The sequence below is a fragment of the Cydia strobilella genome, chromosome 20 (assembly GCF_947568885.1).
Source record: "Cydia strobilella chromosome 20, ilCydStro3.1, whole genome shotgun sequence".
Taxonomy (NCBI): Eukaryota; Metazoa; Arthropoda; class Insecta; order Lepidoptera; family Tortricidae; genus Cydia; species Cydia strobilella.
The window spans coordinates 4,661,734-4,688,417 of NC_086060.1; the positions used below are offsets into that span (position 1 = coordinate 4,661,734).

The window sequence follows — 26,684 nt, forward strand, 5'->3', positions numbered from 1 at the left end:
GGTTTAACACTAAATTTAAAGAAATGCCATTTCTTCAAAACAGAAATAGAATTTTTGGGCTATAAAATCAAACCGGATAAGGTGATGCCAAATGATAGTAAATTAGAAGCAGTGAAGTGTTTTCCAACGCCCAGGACTGTGCATCAACTACGTCAGTTTTTGGGGTTAATCAGTTACTTTCGCAAATTTATAAAAAATTGTGCCATGATTTCATCACCCCTAACGAAGTTGCTTAAAAAAGATAGTGCTTGGGCGTGGGAAGAGACACACGAGCGCGCATTTCAGATGTTAAAAGAGAAGTTAATTTCCAATAACGTACTGACAATCTTCGATCCCACGAAAGATCACGTACTGTATACTGATGCGAGTAGGGAGGGTATCGCCGGAATCCTTATACAAATAACGGAAGAAGGTGAAAAACCCGTCCATTATTACAGTAGACAGACCACACAAGACGAAAAACGTTACCACTCATTCGAGTTAGAGTTGCTTGCAATTGTTGCTTCGCTACAAAAATTTAGGTTATATCTGCTAGGATCCCTATTCAAAATTGTGACAGATTGTAACGCGGTTCGATATGCACTCACTAAAAAGGAAATCATTCCTCGGATTGCACGATGGGTTTTATCAACGCAAGAATACTCATTTGAGATACAACATCGAGAAGGTGCACGTATGCAACACGTAGATGCGTTGAGTCGAAATCCCGTGCCATCTGGTGAAAGATCTGAGTGTGAGGTCGTTCTTTCAATAACAGAAGCTGACTGGATGCTGTCTGTTCAATTACAAGACCCCGAGTTAGTAAAAATCAAAGAAATACTCGAGTCAGGACAAGCCGATGACAATAGGGACACTTTTAATAAGTATGAGCTTTTAGGTAATAAAGTTTACCGAAGAACGTCCCGAGGTAGAAAATGGGTGGTGCCAAAAAAATGCATTTGGCAAATCCTAAGAAACACCCATGACGACCTGGGCCATTTTTCGGTTGACAAGACTGTCGAACGCATCAACCATCTTTATTGGTTCCCACGAGTGAGACATACAGTTAAGAAATACATCAAAAACTGTATAAATTGTTTGTATTTCAAAAACAAAGGCGGGCCAAAGGAAGGTGAACTGTTTCCTTTACCTAAGCATGCTCAACCGTATCATACATTACATATGGATCACTTAGGTCCATTTGTCGAGACAAAACAGAAAAATAAGTATTTATTAGTGATGGTTGACGCGTTCACCAAGTTTGTATTCATTTATGGCGTAAAACAACAAACTCTGCTCACGTCATTAAAGAACTAGAACTCATGTCTAAAACGTTCGGATATCCCAGGCGCTTGATCACTGATGCGGGGACAGGGTTTACGTCTAGTGAGTTTACACAATATTGTCATAGTAAAAACATCCGGCTGCATACAGTTGCTACGGGTATGCCACGGGGGAACGGTCAAGTGGAACGCTTTAATAAAACTATTTTAGACGCTATGAGGACGTTAGGCGCTAACACGGATGACGATTGTTGGGACCAATATGTTAAAGTATTACAACAGGGACTCAACAGTACTATACATAAAACCACCAAAGCTGTACCAAGTGAAGTGTTCTTTGGTTATCGTGTAAGAACAGCTAGCGATAATTTATTGACATCCGAGCTTGATAACGGGGTATTCACTGATATTTCTGACTTGCGGAAAAAGGTCGATGAAAATATTAAAGCCGATGCATTATATCAGAAAAAGCGATTTGATGAATCACGAATTCAACCGTGCAAGTATTCGGTGGGTGACCTTATTTTGCTGAAAAATCAAAGCAAAAATAACGATGGTCAAAGTAGGAAGCTAATGGCAACTTATAAGGGGCCGTTTCAAGTCAAGTGCGTCCTAGGGAATGACAGATACGAGGTGACGGATGTGCGAGGCTCTGAAAGAAGTACTAAGCGCTATTCGGGCACAGCCGCGGCGGAAAACATGAAGCCGTGGATTCGAATAGGAGATTGGCCTTCAGATTGAATGTAAGTCTTTATTTTTATTGTTGTTTCGTGTTGGCAAGATAAAAAAAAAACTATGTTACATTAAAAGCCTTGTCACATACCTACTCGTATAAATATATACTTCATATGTGACGTTTTCAATCAAAAGGTATCACATTGTAGCTTGTCGCTTGTCAATTTCTAATTGAAGCTATATGGAAATAGCGCCTTACTGACAAGCGACAGTAAGTAACCTTTTGGTTGAAAACGGCACATATATGTTTTGTATCAGACTTTGACTCTTAATAACTAATTTTTATCATGTGCTGCACCATAGACAAAAGACTTGTTATGAAGTGAATTTGGAACGCTTAAGTGAAGTTTTTCGCTCGTTAAGTGCAAATGACTTTATAATGAGAATGAACAGGTTCGATTATAATCTAACTCGGTCTCTTGGAGTTAATAAGTGCGAGTGATTATTATTCAGAACCTGTTTAATAGCTGTATTTAAATTGTCTGGTGCTAAGTGGTCAACACTTGGTAAAATATAAGGCTATCATATAAAGCTCATGTCGTGCAAACCAGTTGAAATAATTACTGGGAGAAAAAAAAAAACGTAAAAAAAGTACATATTTTAATTATATGTAATTTCGCATATTACAGGAGTACAGGACCCTGGATGGATCATGGTGGTGTCAGGGGCTGACACATTGCAGAACGGCCGTGTTGGCAACCCTGAGCGCGCCCCAAGATTCTACCTGCTGCGCGGCCGGCCAGGTGGTGGTGGCGCCCTTCCACCAGTATAAAAAGCGCTGCGACACCGGCGACCGCCTCTTTTGTGATTTAGACTTCGGCTTCGAAACGTGGCTATTAATGAATGCATTTTGATTTATTGTACATTTATTTTTAATTAAAAAAGTATTAAGGATATTAAACTAGTTTTCTTGAGTAAATTATAGTACTGCTTACACATAATTCGTTTATATAAAAAAATACATCGAATTTATGTTTTTCATACCAAACTTGTTTTTGCTTTTTTTTTATTTTTTTATTTAGTCAACAAACAGTCATATACAAAAATGATATAATAATAAGCAATGTGTTAATAGACCTTGAGTGCCCTACCTTAATTAAATAATTTCTAATCTAAAGTAGCTAGTGTAGGAGCAGTAAGCGGAAAACAAAGTTATCTTTAATTAACAAACTTATCAGTAACTTGAAGTGTATCTATATTCATTCATCGATGTATATGTATGCACGGGCAGGTTGCTTACTCGTACATACATCCACACATATTTTGTTTGTTTTATGAACTAGAGCTGTATAAACTAATTATAGACCTCATGTCATTGTTTGTGCAGTTTCATTACAATGCAACACGTAGTTTTAAAATGAGAATGAGACTCCGTTTGTATGGGAAGGTGAAATTCGGCCGAGCTTGCCGGGGACTTTTATTCTACTATTTGTAATTGGTGGCGAAAAGTAAACTAAATACTCTAATTATTATTGTTTAGATACATCCAACGCAAGCTGCTTCGAGCGGTGCCCGGTCTTCGCTATACTTGGATCTATCTCGCCTCCCAACTATCACTAGGAATGTGAGCGAGACGCAGCTAGTCGCTGATATACGGAGCGTCGGTGAGTGTGTGTGACCATAGAGTAACTTATACTAGAGCGGTACTGTCATAGTAAATTTTGTAACCATAGTAAATTCACTGCCATCTGTCGACACACTTTAAAACTAAAAATGAAGATTTATAAAAATACGATAAAATGTATTTAAATATGGATAAATGATTTATTTTATTTGCATTAATTATTTTTATGATTTTGACCCATGTTCTTTCACTGATATGCGTTAAAATTGTTAAATAACAAACGAAACCGTCAACGCCATCTATACGACAGTAGACCAAAGCTAGTAGCGCCCTCTGAACGAGAATCAAATCATCTATTACGGAGTTATATCTATCTTTGGTGTGACTATACAATACAGAGGCAGGTGGAAAATAAACCTTATGGCTGTGTCACAAACAGAGTTGGGCAAAAATTATCTATTTACGAATAACCGGGAAGATATCTTTTATTTGAAATACCTAATTAATCCGTCATTTGTTATTTTGAATTTATCTAGATCAGTTTCATTTTTATCTAGATAAAGATAAATTAGTTGGGTCAGTGTGACGGTTTGACCCGTGACCCTTCTAGGGGGTAACTGCACAAAAGATCCCTATGGGTCGAAGTGTATCCGCAAGGGCCCCCGAAATTATAAGATAAGATAAGACGGTTTGACCCGACGTGACATTCTATAAATTTATTATTATAAGCTTACTTCAATAATAAACGAGGCCAGTTATCTTCATCTAGATAATTTATCTAAATAAAAAAGTTGTCAACGCACTATTTGTGATTGAATTTACCTTCCAATAAATTTATTTGAAATGCTTTTATTTGAAATAATTATCTAGATAAGAAATCATCTAGATAACGCCCAACTCTAGTCACAAAGACGCTTAAGAATGGGCAGTGGTTCTAAGATGTAAAAGTTGTATCAACGGCATTTAGCTCTATCTACGATATGGGCCACGAAAGACGTTTCTTTACTATACTCTGGCAAACCCACTTTGTCAGCACAAAAAGGCGCAAAATTCAAATTTTCCGTCGGATGACAACCCTTCGAGCCTACTTTTTTTAAATTTGCCGCCTTTATCTACTAACGGAAGACTTGCCAAACTATAATTTTAGTATGAACGCACCTTTTCAGTTGCATCCACATTTACGATTTGTACTTGTGTAAGTTATGTCAATAAGATGAACTTCGTACTTCGAGTTTGACAGCTAATGTAGATTGCGCTGTACAGCTCCATACATTATGAGTTGTCAAAATATGTTGTTTGATGTATGGATGGTATAGAAAGGATCGCAATCTCTTATGGCAGAATTGTTGCAAAAGTGACCGCTTTCAGCTGTAAATAATAGTTCCTAATCTCCCCGGTGGCGCTAGTTAGGCTCTGAGACCAAAGAGTATTGTAATATATCGGAGACTCTATGACATGCACCATAGAGGTATAATAATGTAGAGATGAAATGGGGGAGGGGCAGCAAATAACCCGACCAAATTACGTAGGTTGTTTCTGATATGTTGTCAGGAATGTTAAAACGTGTTTTTAATTTTGTCGCATTGCGTATGTTCTGTGTCTCACGGTCGTACGGGTGCACATCTATATAAATACTAGGTGTATGGTCTAGGTACTTCAGTGTATGGTGGCGCCGCCTATTTACTGTTTTTTTACGGTCACTTTGATACATGAAGATTCATTTCCTTAACTCTACCTTCCATAGTTTGATGGTTAAACATTAGCGCTGTACAGCGCCATCTACTTATACTGTTAAATTCGGGCTACGGCTTTGTTAGACTTCTCATCTTACACATTCAATGAATGAGCTTTACTTATTTATCGCGTCCTCTACCAGTAGAGAAAGAACAAGGGAGGCATAATTCACAAAATGGCCATACATTTTTGGGGCTGTGTGTACATTCCACCAAACACCTAATCGAACCATCCCTACCCTATCCCCTCCAGACCACCTCCACCCTCAGACCTCGACCGAGGATGTGTTGTACCAAATCGTGCGTTGCTCTACGACACCACCACGACGTCACTCTCACCAATCAAACGCAAGAAGCGAAAGGGACACGAGCGTTAGTAAAGACAGCCAAAAAATTTTTTTTTAACTATTGAGAAATGTTTTTGCAAAAATTTCAAGCTTTTATCGCTGACTGTACTTTTCTCTGTTTTCTCACCACATACTCATAGAGACTTTTAAAAATCCTAAACACAATTATAGTATGAATCTTCTCAAATGATTTTTACGCCTAAGACCCTAATCTGGTAAACAAAAGCCATTGTTTCTTTTCTGTGAAGTGAGCGCGTGGCAATCATTCGAGAAGATTCATACTATAGGCTGCGTTGTTTCATCACAGAGCTCTTATTGCCACCTCCTGTCTCCATCATCAGATCAGCTCTATGTCATCATAATATTGCATTGTCATCCGATTTGCATATGTATTTCAAAATTTCAGCTTAATCGGATATCAGGAAGTGGTTGAAAAATGGTTTACAAGATTTGAAAAAAAAAGTGCAAGATTTGAAAAGTTTGTAAGATTGAAAAAAAAAATGTTAGTTACATACGAACATGTCAAGTTAAATAAAAGCTTGTGAAAAACCGGTCAAGTGCGACGCAGACTCGCGCACGAAGGGTTCCCTACCATTACGCAAAAAACGCCAAAAAGTCACGTTTGTTGTATGGATACTATAAATATTTATTTTATTCTGTTTTTAGTAACAGAAATACATCATCTGTTAAAATTTTAATTGTCTAGCTATCACGGTTCATGAGATACAGCCTGGTGACAGACAGACAGTGGAGTCTTATTAATAGGGTCCCGTTTTTACCCTTTGAGTACGGAACCCTAAAAAGATCACACCAAAAACCATCAACCTATAATTAAGTAGTTACTTAAGTGTTTCCAATGCACATATTTTATAAAATCTTATCTTTCCAGGATCCAAAGCCCTGACCAACATGTCAGAGCAGTTCAGCAAGCTAAACAAGCTGTCTCACTCCCTCAACGCTCGCGCGCGACCCAGCCTTCAGCTCAAATTCGACCAGAGCTCGTCCAAAACCAAGAAAATATTCACTTTGGGCGGCAAAACTGAAACTAGGAAGAAAGGAAGCCTTTCTGACGGAATGTCCAGCGATTACTCATCCGATGATGAAAATAGAACTAATATCTTCGAACCTACGTTAGATAATTTTGAAAATACTCAACACTATATAGGCTCACAGCAAAAGGAAAAAGACGATTGCGAACTAATTCAAAATCCTTTATACTCATCTAAAATCGAGCCTAATGAACAATTTGACCCAAGCGTTGTCATAACTACTCCAGTTGAAAAGCAAACTGTAAAAACCCCAAGCAATATAAATAAGAAAAACCCATTCGATTTGGAAACAGACACTTGTTCGAATCATTCAAAAACGCCAGAAATACAAGTGGAAAACGAGAGTGAATACTCAAAACCTGTACCTCCAAATTCCTTAATTCTTTCTCAGAAATTATCGCACAGTTCTAGCGATATTATAGCAGATAATCCCTATCTAACTACAGAAGGGGTAAATTATCATAGATCTAATTCTCAGCATGAAATAACTTTAAATATAGCGCAGAGTCACAGTGAGTCCGCGTTGCGACAGTTCAAGAATATAGCGAGCCCTGCGACTAAGGATATGGTGTTGTCACCCCTTTCGAAGTTGGCTAAGGGCGTGCAGACCTTAGGGGCGAATTTGGATCCGAGGAAAATTAAGGTAAGAAATTGATTCAAATACCAACAGTACAAGACTTAGAGGATATAACCAAACGGAGAAGCCTCGTCTGTAATTTTCTGTACAAAAAAGTCTGCCGATTTTTGCGGGGGAGGGGAACGTCAAAGGTATACGTAACTAAATAGCCATGTCAGATAAACGTCAGTCCATACATTGTGTATGACCATTGGCCGACTTCGACAGAGGGGAACGCCTGTTAATGGCTACTCCGTTTGGTTATATCCTAAGGTACAAAAAGTAAAAAAAAAAATGTTAACGTTTTTAAATTGAAATTCTGCACTACAATATCTTAATCATCGTAATAGCTAAACAATCAAATGAGAATGACCATACCGTAATAAAATAATATCTACTTTCTTTTTTTTGCATTAGAAAGAACATCACAGAAATAAGCTTCAGGTCCCAAATCGGACACTTTTTCCAGTAAAATCTTGCAGTAAATTTCAAGTATAGACCATGCTACATTAGATAATTCCATTATTATTAACAACTAGCGACCTGCCCCGGCTTCGCACGGGTGCAATGCTGATGTATTATACATATAAACCTTCCTCTTGAATCACTCTTATCTATTTAAAAAAACCGCATCAAAATCCGTTGCGTAGTTTAAAAGATCTAAGCATACATAGGGACAGACAGCAGGAAGCGACTTTGTTTTATACTATGTAGTGATTAAAGAGCCTGATAAAACTGCACGCTTAGTTCTGTGAAGTTCTTTCTAATGCTAAAAAACAACCGGCCAAGTGCGAGTCGGACTTACGCACCGAGGGTTCCGTACTTTTTAGTATTTGTTGTTATAGCGGCAACAGAAATACATCATCTGTGAAAATTTCAACTGTCTAGCTATCACGGTTCATGAGATACAGCCTGGTGACAGACAGACAGACGGACAGCGGAGTCTTAGTAATAGGGTCTTGTTTTTACCCTTTGGGTACGGAACCCTAAAATACGAAGAAGACGTGTAAAGTATTGCAAAATAGGAAAATTTGACAGTTAAAGTATATGGCGCTGTACGACACCGGAATTAGGTTTCCAAGCCCTAATGTATGACGAATCAGATGCCACAAAACAGTTCCAACTACCTCTACCTACTGATTTGCAACTACTATTATTATTATCTTGCGCTACTTTATGAACCTAATATCTCCAACTTTGCATAAGACTTTGCAATTTACACGCACACACAACAACACACAGACAAACAAAACAGTTTAAAGGTAGGCAATTAAAAAAATATTATTCACAACGACGGGACTTAATCGCGTAAAATAAGTTTTAAATTTACTTTACTTCCGACGTTTCGAGGACGGCGTTGTCCCCGTGGTCTCGGAGTCGTCGGATCTCGTGGTTGGGTGGTTTATCTCGAAACGTCGGAGGTAAATTTAAATCAATTAAAAATTTTGCATGATTTTTAACTTCAAATATGTATAGATATATACAATTAAAATTTATAATTTTATTTATAATTTTATCAACAGGGCCCAGGCACCGCGGTGAAGCATATAACTGACCAACAGTACGAGGAACACAGAAAACTACAAGAAAAATGGCGAGACTGCAACACTCGTCTGGTCGCGCTGTGAGTTACCCAACGTTTGAACCACAACGTTACTTCTTTACAAGACCATCTCAACTACTATATGGAGTAAATAATACATTGCGTTCACCACACATAGTTCCCGTAGTTTCCGTAATAATTCAGTATAGGGACTAGAGTTGTGCCGTTCCAGGGGACACTACACACAACTTCAGATTTTTCGACTGTGAATTTAACCCTTTGAACGCCAAAGACTTAGGGCCGGTTGCACCAAACTGTTTGTAATCGCAAAATTTTATTGTATGGAAGGTTTCATAGAATACTGCCGCGGCGCGCCGAGTGACGTTGATCAGTCTGTCAAGTGCGGATGGTGCAACTGGCACTTAAACTGATGCGCGCGGCTACTGTTCAATACAAGGTTCGCGCCACGCACGATAGGCGTGTCGTTCAAAGGGTTAAACATAAACAGCCACGCTTGAATGCTTAGTACCTTGCACTCAAGAGTATAAAAAGAAAATAACAGATTGTTGCTTATGAGCAGAGCCCGGAATTTTCGCGGCAAATCAAATGACTGTCACAATATTGCTAGAGTTAGAATTATGTTTTTATCGATATCGATAGTTTGGTAATGGAAGAAAAAAAAAGGCTCACCAATAAAAAAATATTATACAAGGCTTTTATAAAATTATACAGAAACAGATGCAATTTCTTAAAAAATGTTTCTAACTCTAGCAAGATTGCGACAGTTTTTTGTTTTATATTGATTTAAACTAACACGATTTTCACTCATAATTTTAAAACTAACACGAGACTTGATCGATTAAGTCCCGTTTTAGTTTTAAGATTATGAGTCTTTTGTTTTGCCGCGAAAATTCCGGGCTCTGCTTATGAGTAACGTACATTAAAAATTCAATATGCTTGGTAAAAAATAGCATGTTAAAATTACTTTAGAATGTAGTAAAATTATAATTTATTTTAGAACTGCAGCAATTTTATGACAAAAGTGAGACCATAGATAATTCTTACACATAGATTATAGACGTTTGATTAGGCTTAGAATTAAAAACATTCCTTTTTCTTTGTCACAATTATCTTAATGTAACCTTTTTTAGACGGGAGTTGAAATACCTACCCGACAAACAGTATTTAGCTGCTGATTGAAAACTTGAAAGTTAGCTCTAAATCGATTGTATTTGCAATTAGTCAATTACCTCACAATTAATCTTAACAGTATTAATCTTAATAGATTGTAACTGTTATATTTCACATTGAACACCGTACACATGCTTTTTTACCTTTTGGACGCCATTGATGGATCACAAAACGCATCAAAAAAATTCAATATTGTAAAACATTTCATCCGTCACCGAAAACTATTTGAATTAGAAATGGCAAATGTGATGAGGTGATTTCTTTACTTCTATGTCGATATTTTTGATTCCAGTGATTTATCACTACATAGTATATAAAACAAAGTCGCTTCCTGCTGTCTGCCTGTCCCTATGTATGCTTAGATCTTAGCTACGCAACGGATTTTGATGCGGTTTTTTTTAATAGATAGAGTGATTCAAGAGGAAGGTTTATATGTATAATACATCAGCATTGCACGGGCCAAGCCGGGGCGGGTCGCTAGTTAAATAATTAATAATAGTATTCTACTGAGCAGAAGTGTTGCAGTGTCCTAAACCAGCGGTAGCACGGTCGCATTTTTATCGTTTGTCACCATGCCTGTCACGTTCTAACAAGCATGTTTGTGGAGACCGGTCTGTTTAAGTTTACACGGGCTTCATTTTACCTATGTAACTTTACTTTTGAGTGGCATTAACGTGAGGCACTTCATTCGGTTCTTCTCTGTTTGTCTGATTTAATATCTTGTCTTTTTATTAATTATATAACAATTCAAGTCTTGGAGACCCTTTACATCTCTGGATAATTTGATGATCTTTTTTATTATTATATACATTTTATCTTTGACACCTAGAGACTTTTATATCTCTAATTACAGTTTTAGTACTTCTGTTATTTGTATAGTTTTTATTAGTTTTTTTTTCTTGTGTAATTTAACATTTATATTTATGTAATTGTTTTTTGTAATTTTGGATTAATTTTATTGTTTGTAAAAATTGACATGTAAAAGTGCCCCTGTGGCCTATTTGCTGAATAAATGTTTGATGTTCATGTAAGTGCGAAAGTGAATGGGAATAGTGGCAGGCGATAAAAATGGAACCATGCTCCCACACCCACAGGAGTCGGCAAACTGAGAAGAAGAGCCATCAGCTAGTTAAATACCCAGTTTTAGGAGTCTCAAAGAGCCGCAAATGATGTTTTCAGTGGTCAACACACTACCTCCAAAGAGCCGCATGAGGCTCGCGAGCCGCGGTTTGCCGACCCCTGTCCTAAACAAATATCAGTATTGTAAAAAAGGATAACAGTTTTGTATCGAAATAATGTATGCTAATTAGAAATTAAAAAACATTTGTTGAATAATTAACGACTAAGGGTCTACTGACGTTAAAAATTAATTGATAATTTATTTTCCTTATCTTAATTACTCATTATCTAAGTAAGCTTTTATATCGCGCTTCAAAGTAAAAAGCGTTTAATAACAGGCTTATAGTCGCAGTACGTTAAGAAGTAAATTTTTACAGTTATGAAGTTGACCCTAATATTTACGAAGCTAAGACCTACCGTTTAACTGATAGCCTTAGTGTCAGTATAAGTAGTGTAGTGTACATGGAGACTCCATAAGTAGTGTATATATAAGTGTCAATTCATAAAGACTGTCAAAATTGACTTCTTAGCTGAGTTAGACTAGTTATGACATTTTACTAGATGACGCTGTGCGCTGTGCGTAACAAATATGAACATCATGGAGACTATATAAATGAACATAGTAACGCTTGACAACCAAAGTACCGTCAAGCGGGGTGAATAGAGACAAAACATAAAACGTGATTTACCTGACAATATCGTCAGAAATACCCACACAAATATAGTATCATACAAAATTTACTATTATTTTCAATCGAATGATACAATTTGTGTGGGTATTTTTGAAGAAATTGTCGGGTAAATCACATTTTAAGTTTTGTCCCTATTCACTCCGGTTAACTGGACATCAAAATGTGCAAACGCGTGCAGTGCCATCTACCTAGTTTAGTTGTCAAAACCAGGTCAACGATGCAATCCATCTGACCTTGTGCGTCTTATTACTTTATGTATAGAGCCAAACCAAGCTAACTCTGCATGACAAAGTGTGACAATGTCATCAGTAATGACAAATTACTATGAAAACATGTCGTTTATATTGACATTTTTTACTTTGTTCTGTTTCAGTTAGCCTATTTTAGTTCCTCAGTGTAAACCATAATACTCATTCTAAAGCCGGGTCCAGACGGCTGTAACTGCTGTAAGCTGTAACGTGTAATGTAACACGAATTCTGCGTGTGGACGGCACTACGAGCATTACATGTAACGCTCGTGCCGGATCCATCGCCTGTCGGTTCTTAGCGCGCGTCCACACGTTGACGCTAACACGTTATCTACACGTTACACCCGTCTGGATCCGACGTCATAGATAAATTAAAGCATTTTTAGCTAAAAGAAGCAATTAGAAATATGTATAATTTATGTGAAATACAGAACCAAATTAAGCTTCGATTACTTATTTCGAAATTTATAAAAACTTTTGCCATTTTCAGAGGCTCATTTTCTAACAAAATCATCTGACAAATATACTTTAGCTAATATAGTATTTGAATCGCAAGTCAATTGTAAAATTGAGTATACCATGTAAGTTAGTTATATTTAGAGTTTTTCAACTTGTTCAAAGTTTTCTATGTGTCCCAAAAATCGCGTCCTCCTTTCCAATAAATGTTATCTTAATGTCTATCGTGCGTTGACCTCTAAAGTTTTTTTTATTTATTAAGAAAAAAAAAACAATATTATTGGGTACATTCAGCTGTAATGTTTCCATGCAATTTTACAGCTCGCTGTATCTGCATCTTCTCAAATGATTTTTTCGCCAAAGACACTAATCTGTTAAAGAAAGTCTTTGTTCCTTTTGTGCGCGTGCCCATTGTTGGTGAGCGCGTGACCATTGTGTATCAGCGAGTGGCATGCGCTCACCAACAATGGGTACGTACACGTATTGGTTATGTACAGCGAGTTCCAAAGGCTTTAGGACAGAATTGTGGCCAACGAAAGTTCTCTTTTTTGCCACTAGGTGGGCGCCACTGTAGCGCACGCGATTTTATTGCATTAAAAGCCTGGGTAGAGACTTTCATTAGCCTTATTGTAATCGCTTCAATATTGTAGCTATTTCCACTGTATACAGGGTGGATTTTTTTATTGGGTCAGTGAGGGCAGCTACCAGATCCCATGCTACTACGCGAAAACGGTCTTAGAAGATCTTCCCTCGATTTCAAATTAATGAATATTGGCGTTTTTAGATTTTGGAAAAAAACACAGGCTGCGAGAAAAAGGTCATTTTTGATAAACTTTTTTTTGATGTTTTTTTTTTTTTTTTTATACCACGTCGGTGGCAATCAAGCATACGGCCCGCCTGATGGTAAGCAGTTACCGTAGCCTATGAACGCCTGCAACACCGGAGATATTACACGCGCGTTGCCGACCCTTTAAAAACCTGTACACTCCTTTTTTGAAGAACCCCATACTGTAGCCCCTCGGGAAAACCTCGGCAGGGAGCTCATTCCACAGCCGAAGCGTACGCGGGAGGAAATTCCTCTTAAACCGCACAGTACGCGACCATTTAGGTGCTAGGGTGTGAGGATGAACACCCTGCCGATGGCGAGCGGTGCGGTGATAGAAAGCGGCCGTTGGCATCATGTCAAACAATTCTTCAGAGCACAGCCCATTGTACAAGCGGTAGAACACACACAAGGAGGCGAAGTCTCTCCTTAGATTTAAAGGTTCGATACCGCTTGTGAGTTTGGGATCGTCGACGATTCGTACAGCGCGCCTTTGGACTGAGTCGAAGGGTCCAAGCTGGCATCCAGGTGCTCCTGCCCAAAGGTGACAGCAGTACTCCATATGGGGTCTGACTTGCGATTTATATAGCAGCAGTCTTTGCCCCGGAGTAAAGTATCGCCGTGCTTTATTGAGCACACCGAGTTTTTTGGATGCCAGATCAGCCTTCCCTTCCAGGTGGCTACGGAATTGGACGTCACTGGAGATGTCGACACCGAGGATCCCAATACTCCCTGACATGGTAAGGGCTGTGCCTTCGAACTGTGGGACCACAGTAAATGGGGTTTTCTTAGCGGTAAACGCGCAAACTTGTGTCTTGGTGGGGTTGAATCGCACTAAATTGTCCCGGCCCCACACCGAAACTCTGGATAGAGTGCCCTCAATATCCGACACAAGCTTTTCACGACTCTCTAGCACCACGGAACGAGGGATGTTGGCACGGCCTGCGTAATAGGCATCCCCAGTACTGTCGTCTGCATAGCAATGAATGTCGTCGATAGACAACATGTCATTGATGTGCAGCAAAAACAGCGTTGGGGATAGCACAGAGCCTTGCGGAACGCCAGCGTTAATGTCCATGCTATTGGAGCAGCTTCCGTCTACTACGGCTCGTATGCGTCTGCCAGACAAAAAGCTAGCGATCCATTTGCATAGTCCCTCCGGCAATCCATAAGATGGTAACTTCGACAGGAGACCCCGATGCCAGACCCGATCGAACGCCTTCGCTATATCTAGGCTAACTGCCAATGCCTCACCTTGACTCTCAATGGCCGAAGCCCAGCGGTGAGTGAGATACACTAGAAGATCACCAGTCAATCGATCCCGTTCCTTTTTAGTATCAAAAGCTTGTATAGAACCAAAAAAAATTTTCCGGCTAGAAAAGCCACAAATTGAAGAAAACTTCCCATACAATTTGTATGAAAATGAAAACTTTTATTTTTTGCAACTATAAACTTATAAAGTTGATCAGATATTCACAAAATGTAATTAGAATAGAGGTCAATGCATTTTTGTACATTTTGTAATAAAAATACGTAATTTAACTAAGCTCCACACTTGAGTACGGGTGCGTTCTAATAATGCTGGAGCACTAAATTAAAAAATTAAAATAAAATAAACACTAAACAAGGTTGTCCGAATGTGAGAGGAAACTGACAACAGTTTAAATAATAGGTATATACGGTTCAAGAAATTAAAAAAATGTTTATCTGTACAATAAATACGGTATTTTCGTTTATAAATACCAATTTTCCTCTATTACCATATTTGGACAAATCACGTCTAACAGCAGCCGAACGCACCCCAACTTTTTTTAAACTTAAAGCAATGCACCAATTATTTAGCGCAATTTACGCGGTTATCACACTGATGCGAAACCGCACACTGCTGCGGTGCGTGAGCGAGACAGCGCTATGCACGGATATAGCGATGATCCGCATCCAACGTGAATATAGCTTTAGATAAATATTTAGCATAATATATATTTATAACGAATGCTTCCTCTGTACTATAATAATTGTTTATGTCTAGTGCCACTTTAAAGCAATAATTAAGGAAACGAATTTATGCTAGCTTTTTTTTTAAAGACGGTTAGAGGTTTCTGGGAAACGTGAACCCAATTGAATGATTTCATATTAACAATATGAAACATTATTATGTTTATTTACACACATGATCGTAACATGCGGTTCCTGAATACATTATAGAGAGCTTATAATATGTGTGCAGGTAAAACAGTGTATTGTATATGTAACTGTACTTAATTAGGCATAAAAGCACTCTGGGTATTATGAAATACCCACACTCATATTTTAATGCCTTTCATTATTAAGCAGTTACATGGAGATGTGCCCATCAGTAGTAGATAAATAATAGCTTTTTTTAATAGTATTCTTAAGAGTATTCTTGCAACTGGACTTTTCTTGCAATATTTCAAGTGTCACAGAAGTCTCCAACTATAAATAAACCTGATTTCATATATACTGTTGTTAAAAATGTATCATTTCAATAACTATAAGGGGTGACTAGTCAAACCCGATAAGTCGAGTTTTTTTTTTAAATTCAAATTAGAACTCCAAGCACGTCACATAAAGTTCTAATTCTAATCGGGTTTGGTCACCCCTCGCAATATTCTAAATGTGTATAATGTTGAAATTGTTTCCATGTAACTATGTAACAAATGTACCTTATATAGCGAATTGAGATTGTATTATAATAGTAGAAGTATAGATAGGTAGACAACCTGACGCGCTTGTGGCTATTTTCGATTACTTGTCCATGACTATTTCATAGACAAAAAAAAAATAAGACGCTTAAATGGCCTCTACAATCGTCATCAATAAACACATGCGATTTGCAATATATCGCGGCATTTGACCGATCGATTGAATTCGTTGCTCCTACTTAAACCGGCAATTATCTAAAATCGCATGCCATTTGTGGCAACTTCTGTAGAAGCCTTATATTAGTGTAAAATATATACTCAAACACACCCACTTTGTCAGTAGAAAAAGGTGCGTAATTCAAATTTTCTATGGGAGTGAAGTCAACTCTTCGCAGAACTTATGGTGGCTAGAATAGAAGGCAAAAATATCAAGTTCTAGCTACTCTAGCTTTTTTAAGTACCCACAGTTTTATTATTATTTTGTATTTGCTCTTATTGGACTTTTTTTTTATACCACGACGGTGGCAAACAAGCATACGGCCCGCCTGATGGTAAGCAGTCACCGTAGCCTATGGACGCCTGCAACACCAGAGATATTACATGCGCGTTGCCGACCCCTTAAAAACCTGTACACTCCTTTTTTAAAGAACCCCATACTGTAGCCCCTCGGGAAAACCTTACTTTAAACTAGAAAGAAAGATGGAAAGTACAGATATTGTTTTAGAAGGTGTTTAATGTGATAATTATACTTTGTAAATAAATCTTGGATTTCCAAGTATTTACTATAGGAATTGACGGTTTCCATTTTGTATAATTTCGCGTAGATTTTTTTCATGTGGAAAATATCACAATTTTGGAAAGATTATTTCTTCTAGCTATTTTATGTAACTACTTTTTTAAGCCCGAGTCTGCCTACCAAGTGACAGGCATAGCCTAGTGTGGGGCCGCAGGATATTATACAATGTTAATAAGGTTTTTTCTTTTAAATAAACAATTCTTATATCTAAAGATATCTAACCTTAACGCAATTTGTAATAAAAGCTTGCAATTGAAACATTTTTATGAACAGGCAAAAGGATCTTGCAAACAGGAAATACCTACTCTAAAACTTAAAACAAGACCACAAACGCGCCAGTTTGGATACCTCAAAACGTACCTAATAGCTAAGTTATTATAGGGCCGTAGATTTGTAATAGCTTTGTATTAGGGGTTGACTTGCCGTGTAGACAAATTAGGTGGCATATGATGGACGCTGTTATCGGCTTGACAAAGCAGATATCACTTTTTAATGACGAGAGAGTGAAAGAGTCACTCTGTATTTATCACGCTGTCACGTAGACAACTACGACCATCATAGCCGAGGTACTATAGCATATCTTCGCCGCTGGACATAGGCTGATAGCAATGTCATATTTCAAGACAGGGATCGAAAACCGGTATATTTTTAATACAAATTAACCGGTATTCAATTTCGGTATCTCGGTTGTTTATGTATATTTTTCCATTTCATTTAGGTGATCTATTGTCGTTACCTATTTACCATTCTACAATATCAAAGAAATATTTCAAATGCTACGTGCGCAGGTAGCTAAGTGACGTCAGCGACGTCATAATGACGTATAACATGCTGTTCGATATGATATTTTGATTTTAAGTTATACCGGTAACGATCCCTGTTTCAAGATTATTTTGTTTTATTTCGGTCTCAAAATATAACCGGGCTTACTATTGTAGTCACAAAAAAATACGTGCGTGTGATGTGTAATCAACATTTTATTTATACTTTTTCTGCTTTTTTATCGACACCTAGCGAAAGATATTCTTGAAAATTTGACAAATAACGCTTGTGTACAACCTGGTTTCGTTTATTATTTTTATTACGGTAAACTTTACATTTTGATAAATTTCTTCTTCTACATCGTTATTTTCAAACTTAGTTGAATTCTTTACCTATTGTATAAAATATTTAATTTATTCATATTGTATTTCAGATACAACACAAATACAGGTTCGCCTGTGATTTTTGTGCAATGAGGGCTAACGCGTATGAATTCGCCGCTAGGGGCGCTAGTGTAGATGGTGGTCTTTTCCATAGTTCGAAATGTCACTTGTCACTTCAATGGCTGACAGCTGTTTTTTAGTCTTTTGGACCACCATCAACAGAGGCGCCAACTGGTGAGCAAAAAAACGATAGCCCTCATTGATTTGTAATGACATTTTATTATTTATTTTAATTTTTTATCATGATGTAAGTAAATAAAAGTTGCTTTGACAGACACTTTTTTTGTAGTAGTTTTGCCAACTTAAAACAGGCGGGAAATAAAATAAAAATGTCAAGTTCAGATGCCAGATACAGTCTGGCAAAAAAGAGTAGAAATTAAAAAGTGGCTACACTGTAGTGTCGCCCGTTTTTCTTAGATTGATTTGAAAGGGATGAATGAAACTACAGTGTTGCCATTTTTTAATTTTTACTCTTTTTTGCCAGACTGTATAGTCGGGCAAGCCAACTTGGTCATTAGTAAAAAACACTTGCCAGTTATTCAGTAAAAAGTAAAAGGATTCTGTTTTGCATCTACGGAATCCTACACAGCCAGGACCCCATTTTGTAGCTAAACATGGACACAGAATAAATAATAGTACTACATTATATGATCTGTGGTACTACCGTACAGAAAGGACACTTCCTAAGTACCAGGGCCACACTTATGCGCGAACATGGAGGGACCTTTACAAAACCGAAGTTTGAGAGCGATTCAGGGACGAATCACGCTGTCCCTATCTTATCTGTGGTCGTGCACGGAAAGGTCGTCGCATTGTGTCAACCCTAAAGGCAACCGCACAATGGTACACACCGTCGCACAATGACCTTGGTGCGGTACGATGGTGTGTTACGCCATAATAATTGCTCGGAGCAATGTTGAGTCGAAAGGAGCCGAGCTCGGACTACGCTAAAACTACAGACGGGCGTAACGGGCCGCGACCTTGGTCCGGTCAGCATATTTCGCTCTCACTTATAACTGTCGATCGAACAGAGGGTCTACCGGGAAACACGAAAATCGAAATTTCGTTATTTGCCTCTCTAGCGTTTGAATATGCACTAATGATAGAGTTAGACCATGTTAAGTTGGCAGCGATTTTGATAGCCTAGATCAGGGGTAAAAGTGTACATCTGGAGCATTGCACTGTACGAAAGCGAAACGTGGACAATGAGGCAACGTGATAGGAAGAGGCTGGAGGCTTTTGAGATGTGGTACTGGCGTCGAATGGCTAAGATCAGTTGGACTGAAAAAAAAACCAACGAAGAGGTTTTACGTAAAGTAGGAGAAAAGAGGACTTTGTTAAGAACTATAGATAATAGAAGAGGAAAGATGCTTGGGCACCTGATACGACACGACGAATTTATCAAAAACATCATAGAAGGGAAAGTTGAAGCAAAGAGGAAGGAGGGAAGACCAAGGAGAGCGTACATGCATCAAATAAAGGAAAAACTCAACGTCGTGTCGTATCAGGCTGTCAAAGAGAAGGCAGAGGACCGCGAAACATGGAAATTGCTCCACCGACAAGAGACTTACTCTTAAGTATATGATGATGAGATCAGGGGTCACCAATTAGTTTCTTCAGGGGTCCGGTTCTTAAAATAAAATGACCATCCGCGGTCCGTTTCTCATTGAGTTTATTAAATAAGCAAAAAAATAAAAAACGGCGGTCCGGATGCGGACCGCGGTCCGCCATTTGGTGACCCCTGGCCTAGATAAGATTGTGCGTGTTATTTTAAACCTCAAACTAATATGAAATAATGGCGTTTAATTAACACTTGCACATTAGGGGTTACCAAAATCGCTGCCAACTTAGCTTGGTCTAACTTTCGTGGTAGGCCCTCAGGCCTCGGACCGGACTAAGGTCGCGCTCCGGTACGCCCGTCTGGTAGAGCATAACTTTGCTCAAACTTAAATTTAAATTCAGAACAAAAAAAAAGTGAAGCTTTTTTCAATGTACCCAGAACAATCCCAACGTTTTAAGTTGCATCTGTCAAAATAGAATTGTCACATTTTCCCCCGTCTCGAAACTCGAAAGGCAATAAAGGCATTTCGTCGAAAAGAAAATTTATGAAGCCGGTTGATTATTTTATGGAAAATTAACACTATTACTACTAAATCAAAGCGTCCCATAAGAAGTGCTTGAAGTTCTAACCATGAAACCCAACGTAAGCTCTAACAACAGCGAATATGTCGAGTGCAATCAAACAAAACAATCTGAGAATAATGAACGCTTTGTTTTAACCAATAAATGCAGAGTATGCTTAGACGCAGCCGATATCCCAATATTTGGTGACGAACTAACGCCGGACATATCTAACGACATTGAAACCTTTGGAAGTATTGAGATACGAAGTCACGATAATCTTCCTAAATACATTTGCGAGTCTTGTGAAAAGTTGCTGCAGGCAGCCGTATTTTTCAGAAAGACAGCACAGCAAACTGATTTGCAACTTAAAAGCCAACAATATCAAGATGATTCCAATACTACAAATAATATTTTAGATACTGTAAAACCTGATGGAGGGTTATTAGACATTGGAGATAGCAATGCGGATATCGAGACTGAAAACTCTTCAAATAATATTAAAGAAGAAATTGTTGTTGAACCTTCTTACATCTATGAGGATTTAGCTGCAATAGGCGCTTTTAATGATTCATTTAATAGTGAAGAAAACAATGTCAACCAAAACCTGCCACTTGTTGAAGATAGCACTGTTAATATGTCTATAGATAAAAAATATACGTGTAAAACTTGTGATATTCCTTTCAGGACAGCTAAAGGATATTCTAACCATAAAAAATCTGTAGAACATAAAAAAGCCAGAAATTCCAAAAAGATTCAATGTGAAATTTGTTTCAAAAATGTCAGCAGAGCTTATTACAGCCGTCATGTGGAGGCACATTCACCTGATAGTAAGGATGACAAGCTCACTTGTCCTATTTGTAATAAGACATACAACAAAACATACTTCAACTATCATATAACGAACACACATAATAAAGACAAAAAAGAATCTGAGCGTATTCAATGTTCTGTCTGCAATAAGTCTTATGAAAAACATTATTATAAATTCCATTTGGCTATTCATAATAATGACTCGTCAAAATATGTTTGTGATGCATGCGGCAAATCATTCATTCAGCAGAGCGCTTTTAAACGCCATAGTTTGATTCATGGCAGCAAATTAGCATTTAAATGTTCACTTTGCCCATACAAAGGACGGCATCCTGGATTACTGAAGACGCACATGCAAACGCATACAAGGGATTATCAGCATCGCTGCATGGAGTGCCCAGCACGCTTCTTAACGAAGAGTAACCTTAACAAACATGTGCAAAGACACAAAGGCCCTGTGGATTTCAAATGTGAGAATTGCAAGAAAGGTTTTTATTCTAAGCCGGAACTTGAAAGGCATTATGAGGCAGACCATTTGGGAGTTAAGAACCATGTCTGCAATATTTGTGGAAAAGCTTTTGGGTACAGGAATGCTATGATGAGCCATCAGCTAAGGGTCCACAAAAGGGAAAAATTGACAAATGGAAAAGGAAGACTGCCTTTGTATTTAGAAGCTGATAGGAATAATGATAACATTGGTGAATGTAATTAAAAGTTGTGATAAATAAAATATTTTAACAAATGGTAAGTCTTTTATTGTCTCCTTTAGTGAAAGGTTTTATTCTAATTTTTAAATAAATAAGTCTTTAGGAAATGTTTTACCACACCCTTTAATTTTTTTTTAATAAATACAGTTTAATACACGGTTCATTTAAAATGAACTATACAAGTAGGTACAACAATTGCAATCTAAAAACTACAGAGATCTCAGCATATACAATTAAATTCAATTTACATTTGGCTATGTCACCTGTCTTTGATATGTTTGGTTGGTGGTGCCATAAATTGTGTCTTAACTTCTCATGTCTAGTGGTCAAAAATTGTGCTGCATAGAGCAGAAAAAATTGTTGCCCACCAGGAGGGCCGTACTTTTTAGTATTTGTTGTTATAGCGGCAACATATATAAATCTGTGAAAATTTCAACTGTCTAGCAATCACGGTTCATGAGATATTGCCTGGTGACAGACGGCCAGAGGAGTAAGTAATAGGGTCCCGTTTTTACCCTTTGGGTATGGACACGGACCCCAAAAAATGCGAAAACATGACTGAAATTTCGGTCAGGGTCCTTAGTACACAGACAGGTTAAATAAATAAGTTGAACTTTTATATGTATAGAAATAAAAAATAAAAATTCATTCAAATTATCTAAGATGAAAATGATGTTTTCACACTGATAATCTATTTGGCCTCTAAAACTTGACAGGCATTCTTAACTTTGTTGCATTAAGTTTGCCTTTTGTAACTACATTTTTATTCTATAAGTTAAATAAATGTGACACACTCAATAAAAGGTACTCATTGTCGCTTACCTGAAGGACGAAATTTACTCATATATTTATATGAATAACTTGTCTTATGGCAGGTGACAATGTGGTACCTTTTGGTCGAGAATGTCACAAATTTAAGTAAGTAACAAAAAAATTACTGATTAAATCTGAATTTCCTTGCGTGAACAGTAACGTTTATAGGAAACAGGGGAGGAGAATTTAGTTTTAGTAACTTGTTGATTTTTCTAATACCAACCACACTTGATATTATACAAGTTTATAAATTTATATGACTTCATCTTGTTGCTTCTTAAACTCTGCTTCCAAATATGATGGAGTCCTCCCATTAACCTTTTTCTCCCTTTTATGCACATCCAGTTGATGCCGCATCATTGCTTTCCGATAACCAAATGCCTTTCCACACAAATTACAAATGTGATTCTTTATTCCTAGGTGTTCAGCCTCAAAATGCCTTTCAAGAATTAGTTTAGAATGGAAAGCTCGATGACAAGTGTCACATTTGAACATCGGCTCCTTATGTCTGAACATATGCTTATTCAAGTTACTTTTCGTCAGAAATCTAGCGGGGCATTCTGAACACATGTATCTGTAATCTCCGGTATGTGTTCGCATGTGTGTGTTTAGTAAGCCCGAGTTCCGTCCTCTATATGGACACATTGTACATTTGTACGGGAAGTCTGTGCTATGAGTGAAATAGTGATTCTTGTATGCACAGCGCTGACGAAATGATTTACCGCAGACATCGCACATGTATTTGACTATAGTAGCGTCATGGAGGGCAAAATGTTCCTTATAGTAAGCCTTTGTTATTATTTTACTGCATATTCGGCATTGGACTTTTGTTTTCTTCCGTTTACTAGGATCCTTTGAATTATCAGAACTATCTATCGGAGAGAAGAAATTTGCAAGTATTGAAGGCCGGATGTGTCTAGGTTTCTGTTCTTTGGTTTCCTCCAGGTCCCCGTCTTGCGTATCATGATGAATTTCTTGTTTAACATGCCGTTTTCTCAGTATTTGATGGGACTGCTTTGCTGATTTTCTAAATAAGATAGCGGCTTCCAATAAAGTGTGGCATGCGTCGCATAAATATTTCGGATAATCGTCCTCTTCTTTAACATCGATGTCACCAAAAACACGGACAGCTACAGAGATGTCCGAATGAGATTCGTCGCCGAAAATAGGTCTAGTACCTACTTCTTTCAAGCACACACGGCAAGTTTTAGTGACGAGGATATTCCTTGAGTGTCCTGCTGTATTATTAGTGGTAAAAGTACCCGAAGTTGAGCTCTCTCCGACACCATCAAGGTTGCGCTTTAGTCTTTCGTAAGTGGCTTTTTGAAAGAGTTTCACCAAGTAGTAAGTCGACACCATGGTCAATAATTTACAAGGTTTCTCTAATTTACAAATTTACATAAAGATAAAATGTTATTGCATTTGTAACTAGTTCATGGTAAAATAATCAAAAATTACATCGATTTTTGTATACACGGATATGACAGGTAGGTACGACAATTAACATCCGTTCAGAACTTCAGAAATAATCCTCGAAGGAATTTGTTTATTTTGCCAATAAATCGATAAAAAAATATACAAGATCGTTGACACTAGAAATAAGTATTCAAGCATATTATAAAACCACAATTTTATGTTATTTTTTGTACGACTATTGTTTATCAGTAGCAGCATAATCGCAAATTTTTTATAGTGGTTTATTTTTTACCGAACGCACTCTTGGTTGTCAAAAGCTCATTGACCTTGACCTCATGTCATTTACTATACTGTACATACTGTATACCACAGATTATTAACTAGTTACTTCCTGTATCTTACTATACATATATTATTATACTCTTTGGGTCTATCACTGCGGTGCGGACATCGAAATTTCGTTATGCGCCTTTCGAGTATTCGAGCAACAGAGGCAAATTGATCAGACCAGCCAACGAACTAAATGGTTCGCGGTAGGCCCTCTGTACTACATGGGCATGACCTCATGACTTGGCGTGCACTTGGGCAGTAAACATCAGGATAGATGAACTAAAATCGCGCTGGAAGTCGCCAGCAGCATGCTGAGATGGGGCCATTTCGTGACACTTTATTTTCACTATGTTCTTTTAATGTATGTCTATTGTCTGTGTGTTTACGAATAAAAACTATTCTATTATATTCTAAAATATTTGCCTTAAAAATTAACAAGGAATATATGTTAGGATAGACAGAAACAATATAAAAAAGATAATTATGCAAAGATTTATTTATGTAATAATACAGTTAATTTTTGTATTACAAAGAGGTCTATTTTTATTTTAAAGATTTTTGAAGTAAAACTTCTTTAGGCGTGACTAGAGGGTAACTCAGTTTTTTTTCTGACGGAAGTAATGCTTAGTAGTGACACACGCACAATAGGACACACGTCAAAGTGCCAACATAGCGATAAATGTCATCATCAATGAAGTTTTACTTCAATCGCACGTAAAGATTACACGCACACACTTGTTTTTTACATATTAGGTTGATTATCATTATGTTGCTGCTGCTTATTTTCAGCTAAATAAGATGGCATTCTCCCAAACATAGACTTCTCTCTCTTATGAACATGCCGTTGATGTTTCATCATAGCATTTCGGTAACCAAAAGCCTTTCCACAAATGTTACAAACATGGTTCCGTATACCCAAGTGGTCTGCCTCATAATGCCTTTGTAAAAACAGCTTGGAGTGAAAAGCTCTTTTACAAGAATCACACTTAAATTGAGGCTCTTTATGTTTCAGCATATGTGTGTTTAGATTACTTTTAAAAAGGAATCTTGCCGGGCATTCAGTACACATGTATCTATAGTCTCCGGAGTGTGTTCGCATATGAGTTTTCAGTAGCTCCTTGTAGCGGCCCCGGTAAGGACAAATGGGGCATTTGTGAGGGAAATCATTCCTGTGACGTAAGCTATGGTTGTGGTATGCACATCTTAAGCGGAAGGATTTCCCGCAGACCTCACAGACCCATTGATGGGGATTAGGGTCATGCATTGTGAGATGTTCTCTGTAGTATGATCGGTTTACAATTTTACCACATATTCGGCACGTGACTTTAGGTGATAGTTTTACTTTTTCCTCATTCTTTTCTGGTTTAACCGGAACATTTATAGCAGGCTCCTCCTCAGGCTCCCAGGTATCTCCGTCAGCATCTAGCTGATCTGTTATTTCATCACCATCATCATGCTTACTATCATCATTAAAGTTCTGACTCAGACCTGAGCCCTCACAATTAGCTTCAGCTTTAAAGTATTGATATTGCTTTAAAGCTGCCTCAGTTTGCAGCGCTTTCTTTTTGAACAAAATAGCCGTTTTAATAAACATGTAACATTTCGTGCATAAGCTTTGAGGATATTCATCGTTTTCCTCGATAGTAATGCCACTCCAACTTTTCAATACCTCTAATATATCGGACAAATTATAGTTATCATATATAGAGACACTGCTAGGTTTTAAACACACTCTGCATCGATTTTGAACATCATCTGCTGTTTTTAAGCACACGAAGTTTTTTAGTAAATATTGATAGTACTCATCAATGGCTAGATTATCGGACTTCTTAGATAATTTCGAGATGTAATAGGCGGTTACCATTATTCTCTGATCTCTTTGCAATTACAATTAATAGAAGTGATATTTTCGAAGCTACCAATAATTTAGGCTGGTTTTAATTAATCTTATTTTATTTGTTTATTCACAATGATGCACTAACTATGCATTTCACTTAGTTCACTTGCAATTCTTGCAAAGGCTTTGTTTGTGGCATTGTTTTTTTACAACGACTGTTTGTAATACAGACTATACAGAAAATCACGGTGACAATAATGATTCAAAAATATTTTTCTATGTGAAAACGGACTGAATTTGTTTTATTTAAAAAAAATTAAAATTTAAACTCATAAAGAACAAAGTTATAAGTTTGTTTAGCACTAATCTTATATTATTATTGAATTATAATGTAATATTTAATCAAGTGAGTATTATATTCTTTGCACTGGAACAAGTTTAGGCGCGAATACCGTAACAGATTACGACGCGACCTTGATGCGCCGCAGCCGCACCCATAAGTGAGAGCAATAGAGAGATATAGTTGGTATGGTAAAGCAAATCTTGTCAGTAAATAGGAACAAAGAAAACTATACTCATCCTTTTCTTTTGGGTGCTAGTACTAG

At 37.5% G+C, this 26,684-nt stretch overlaps 4 protein-coding genes and 1 long non-coding RNA gene across 6 annotated transcripts in view; 3 read left to right on the forward strand and 2 right to left on the reverse strand.

Moving 5' to 3' along the window:
- LOC134750650 (phosphatidylinositide phosphatase SAC2) overlaps positions 1-9,653 on the forward strand; it is a 32,621-nt gene extending 22,968 nt beyond the window's left edge. The window contains exons 16-18 of one of the 2 annotated variants that reach the window (XM_063685872.1): positions 3,478-3,601; positions 6,531-7,333; positions 8,830-9,652. In XM_063685872.1, the coding sequence (XP_063541942.1) occupies positions 3,478-3,601; positions 6,531-7,333; positions 8,830-8,934 (1,032 nt within the window). In that variant the 3' untranslated portion in view covers positions 8,935-9,652. Of the gene's footprint in view, positions 1-3,477; positions 3,602-6,530; positions 7,334-8,829 lie in introns of both variants that reach the window. The other variant, XM_063685873.1, reaches the window with a different exon arrangement.
- A 5,114-nt stretch (positions 9,654-14,767) lies between these two features.
- Positions 14,768-18,315, forward strand: LOC134750623 (uncharacterized). The gene is made up of 2 exons (XR_010128571.1): positions 14,768-18,066; positions 18,236-18,315. It is a non-coding gene; the product is annotated as an uncharacterized LOC134750623 (long non-coding RNA).
- A 1,767-nt stretch (positions 18,316-20,082) lies between these two features.
- On the forward strand, positions 20,083-21,701 carry LOC134750604 (zinc finger protein 616-like). Its single transcript, XM_063685809.1, has one exon. It carries the CDS (start codon positions 20,234-20,236, stop codon positions 21,686-21,688), a length of 1,455 nt encoding a protein of 484 aa, XP_063541879.1. The 5' UTR covers positions 20,083-20,233; the 3' UTR covers positions 21,689-21,701.
- Positions 21,702-21,831: 130 nt separating this feature from the next.
- Positions 21,832-23,958, reverse strand: LOC134750465 (zinc finger protein 674-like). The gene has a single exon (XM_063685624.1). It carries the CDS (start codon positions 23,853-23,855, stop codon positions 22,749-22,751), a length of 1,107 nt encoding a protein of 368 aa, XP_063541694.1. The 5' UTR covers positions 23,856-23,958; the 3' UTR covers positions 21,832-22,748.
- Positions 23,959-24,793: 835 nt separating this feature from the next.
- LOC134750614 (zinc finger protein 652-B-like) lies at positions 24,794-26,244 on the reverse strand. Its single transcript, XM_063685821.1, has one exon. It carries the CDS (start codon positions 26,104-26,106, stop codon positions 24,985-24,987), a length of 1,122 nt encoding a protein of 373 aa, XP_063541891.1. The 5' UTR covers positions 26,107-26,244; the 3' UTR covers positions 24,794-24,984.
- Positions 26,245-26,684: the final 440 nt, after the last annotated feature.

What these genes read in the sequence shown, in the direction of transcription:
- LOC134750604 (XM_063685809.1), top strand. Translation starts at nt 20,234, where the DNA reads ATGAAACCCAACGTAAGCTCTAACAACAGCGAATATGTCGAGTGCAAT.
- LOC134750465 (XM_063685624.1), bottom strand. Translation starts at nt 23,855, where the DNA reads ATGGTGTCGACTTACTACTTGGTGAAACTCTTTCAAAAAGCCACTTAC.
- LOC134750614 (XM_063685821.1), bottom strand. Translation starts at nt 26,106, where the DNA reads ATGGTAACCGCCTATTACATCTCGAAATTATCTAAGAAGTCCGATAAT.